The sequence below is a fragment of the Populus alba genome, chromosome 2 (assembly GCF_005239225.2).
Source record: "Populus alba chromosome 2, ASM523922v2, whole genome shotgun sequence".
NCBI classification, from domain to species: Eukaryota; Viridiplantae; Streptophyta; class Magnoliopsida; order Malpighiales; family Salicaceae; genus Populus; species Populus alba.
The window spans coordinates 10,153,300-10,156,591 of NC_133285.1; the positions used below are offsets into that span (position 1 = coordinate 10,153,300).

At 38.2% G+C, this 3,292-nt stretch overlaps 1 protein-coding gene across 1 annotated transcript; it reads right to left on the minus strand.

Annotated features, from left to right (window-relative positions):
• Positions 1 to 496: 496 nt before the first annotated feature.
• On the minus strand, positions 497 to 2,099 carry LOC118063453 (NAC domain-containing protein 43). The gene is made up of 3 exons (XM_035077493.2): positions 1,846 to 2,099; positions 1,458 to 1,726; positions 497 to 1,375 (listed from the first exon to the last, which is right to left on the minus strand). The coding sequence occupies exons 1-3, from the start codon at positions 2,027 to 2,029 to the stop codon at positions 683 to 685; spliced, it is 1,146 nt and encodes a 381-aa protein (XP_034933384.1). The 5' UTR covers positions 2,030 to 2,099; the 3' UTR covers positions 497 to 682.
• Positions 2,100 to 3,292: the final 1,193 nt, after the last annotated feature.

The following is a 3,292-nucleotide window of genomic DNA, read 5'->3' on the forward strand; positions in this document are numbered from 1 at the left end:
GTTTTTGCGTTTTTTAAATTAATTTTTTAGGTTTTTTTATAGATAATTTTGAGATGTTAATATCAAAATTAAATTTAAAAAAATATTATTAGCACAACATTACTAAATATTAGCCAGAAGACGTTCATCTCTGCCTGCTCGATGCCTTTCAAAGCAGCGATTTGCAAGAATCTCTCTCGAATTCTTAATTCTTTAGCAAAAATGGTCTGGTCCTACAACTTTCTCTTTTTTTTTTTTTTATGATATTACATGGATCCCAAATAAGCCCTTAAGCTCAGCATCTCAACAACTCGACAAACCATGTGACTCAACTCAAAAATAATTACACACATGACCATCTTGATAATGCCTTTTGTTTTTTTTCTTTTTTTTCTCTTTTGAAACAATCTGAATCAGGTTAGAGAAGAATAAAGGGATAGAATTATTACTGCGCAGTTAGAAAGGTATAATCATATATACCACAGCCACAGTCAGCTAGGTTTCTAGAAAAACAAAATTCAAAAATGGCAGACATCTTGATTAAGCAAATATAATGGATGACAATGCCATCCCATCTAAGAACTCTTGTACTATATATTACTTGCATTATTATCACACACACATATATAATTAACTACTGCCGTCATCATGATACTCTTCTGTCTTTTGGAACTATGGAATGTTTATTTGTAGGGTAATTCTGCTATACTCTTGTGTTTGACAAGTGCCATTGTGGGTCGGACGATGATCTACTGGAAAAATTCCAGAGGTCGATTTCACTGTTATAATCTTGAGTTTCATGGTAAGATCTGTTTGATGGAAACGAAAATGATGATCGTAGGGTTGGGAATTGGAGATCATGATGAAGATCAGTAGGGGTACAATAAGTCATGGTGGGGTCATTGGGGAAGCACGCTGGTTCCCTAGAGGTTTCGGCCTGGCCATTGATTTGAGAAGCCACTAGACTATCAAGGGCAACCCAGTTGTTAAGGCCAGAGTCTAAGGGGTAACTCACCTGGTTAGTTATTGAACCTTCATTTTCTGTGATCATGGATTGGTAAAAGTTTAGGCTACTGGTAGAGTTTGGACTCTCTAAGCTTGGAAGTTCCATGAATCTATTATCATGGTGGACATGGTTGATTGCAGTGTCAATAGGCCAAAGATATCTAGCACTGTTATCTCCTCCATTTTCTTCTTTGCAAGTACTTCCCATGTAATGAAGCATTTGATCTAGAGAGCCATCATTGCAAGAACTTAACGTCTGGTTCCTGGTATCTTCAGTGACGGGCGATGAACTCATAGCTCTGTCTAGGGTTTTGTTGAGATTTTTCTTCTTGAAGATACGGCAAACCACCCAGCCATCTTCCTGTGCTGCCTCTCCCATAACATTGAAGACCTTGACACAAATAAAACATTTTACTTATATGAACATGTATAATGCAAACATGACCAGTGACCCATGGTTGAAAGAGGCTTACAGTGGCATCAGTGGGATTATCGTCCAGCCTATATTCATGCATAATCCAATCGGATTTTTGTCCATGTGGTGCTCGGCCTTTGTAGAACACAAGCGTCTTCCTCATTCCAACCCGCTTGCCGGTGCCGTATATCACCTTGTCACGGCCAGTAGCCTTCCAAAATCCGGCAGCGGTGGCTCGATTGGTGCGCGTACCGGCAGGATATTTCTTGTCCTTGTGGCTAAAGAAGTACCAATCGTTTTGGGGGGCGGTTCCTATTTTGCATCTCTCTGCAGAAAACCGAATCGTCGTTAACACCACTTAATTGGGCACACATGTAATACAATCATTTACGAATTGAATAAATAAGAAAGAAATCACGAGGGAGATATAGAAAACGTGTAAGCACCCTGTATATCCCATGGTTCGAGCTTATTAAGATCAACATCTCGGATCACTTCTAAGTCAATCTTCTCATACGAGACCTTCTTCCTCAAGTAGTAATCCAAGAGCTCTTCTTCTGTGGGGTGAAATCGAAAGCCAGGAGGGACCTGAGATTGCCCATTCACAGATATGCTCATGTTTTCTGTCATTAATGAGGGCGTGGGGAAGAGAGGTTAGGACAAAATATATGAATGGAGAAAGTCTTAGAGTAACTGAAATATTGGTGGTGTACCAAAATGAGTATGTACATATATATATATGTGCGGTAGGACATAAACGGCCAAAAATACATGAGAAAAAGGTCTGATATCATGGTGACTGTAGTGATGGTCTTCAAGTGGGGTCCCATTCTACTGTGCGTCTGATAAGAGCGACCGACCTACATTGATGGCGACAGGGAATTTTTTTTGGAAATTCAAAGTGGGTCCATGTGTAGGGTATCAGTTTAGGGCCCACATGGACGTTGGTGGCAGCTAGACTACAGAGGGAACGCCCCCATCGCAGCTCTGACACACGACCTTAACATCTCCATGGACAAGCACCTCTCTCAAACAACCACAGACCTCTCTCCTCCTCTCTCTCTCTACATGTACAACCAACACGACGAGAAAAAGATGATGGGTGGGTCTCTCTCTCTCTCTCCCCTTTGTTTTGTTTGTGCAACCACCACAACGAGAAAGAAATGATGGGTTCGTCAATGTGTTTTCGTGGCCCCAATGAAGTTCAAAAAAAACAAAACAAAATACTATTTATTATAGGAGGAGTGGACACTGGACAGTAGCGTCCTACGCAATACATATTAATGGAAAACCCCACGATTATTTTTGTCATGGCCAGAAGGCAACTTTAGCTGGGTTCGAAAACATGAATCATCCTTCAATAATATCATATATACACCCAACTTCCCGTTATATTAAACGCTTGACTAAGGGATTTGTAAGAATTAAAAATAGTATTTACAATTATATTCATTGGAAAAATAATAAAGAAAAAACATATAAAATATCTAATAAATATGTGAAAGAACCATCTCAATTCAAGAGTTTAGGTTATTGGGTTAAAATAATTCTTTGATATGGTATCAGAGCCTTGATGATTAAGTGGTTAAGAGTTCAAATCTCACCACCCCTATTTATTTGATAAAAATCAAGCATAAGATAATGTGGATCTATGTAAGTTTTAAGCGTAAAAGATTTTCACTTGAAGGAGTGTGTTATAGGATAATATAAATTATATCTTCAGACCTCACATAACAGCTTAAAATATTGAATTGAGATGATTATTTGACAAGACATTCTCAAAAAATACAATTCTGACTCTTGACAATTTAATTAAAAAGTATACTAATTTATTAGCTAGACAAATTTCTAGAGGAAAGAAAATATATTTCCCCTTACACAATTAATGTTATA

Excerpts from the sequence above, each read along its gene's own strand:
- LOC118063453 (XM_035077493.2), bottom strand. The coding sequence starts at position 2,029 with ATGACAGAAAACATGAGCATATCTGTGAATGGGCAATCTCAGGTCCCT. Across the intron at positions 1,727-1,845 it reads CGAACCATGGGATATACAGG|AGAGATGCAAAATAGGAACC; the intron begins GTGCTTACACGT and ends GGTTTTCTGCAG. Across the intron at positions 1,376-1,457 it reads ATAATCCCACTGATGCCACT|GTCTTCAATGTTATGGGAGA; the intron begins GTAAGCCTCTTT and ends ATTTGTGTCAAG.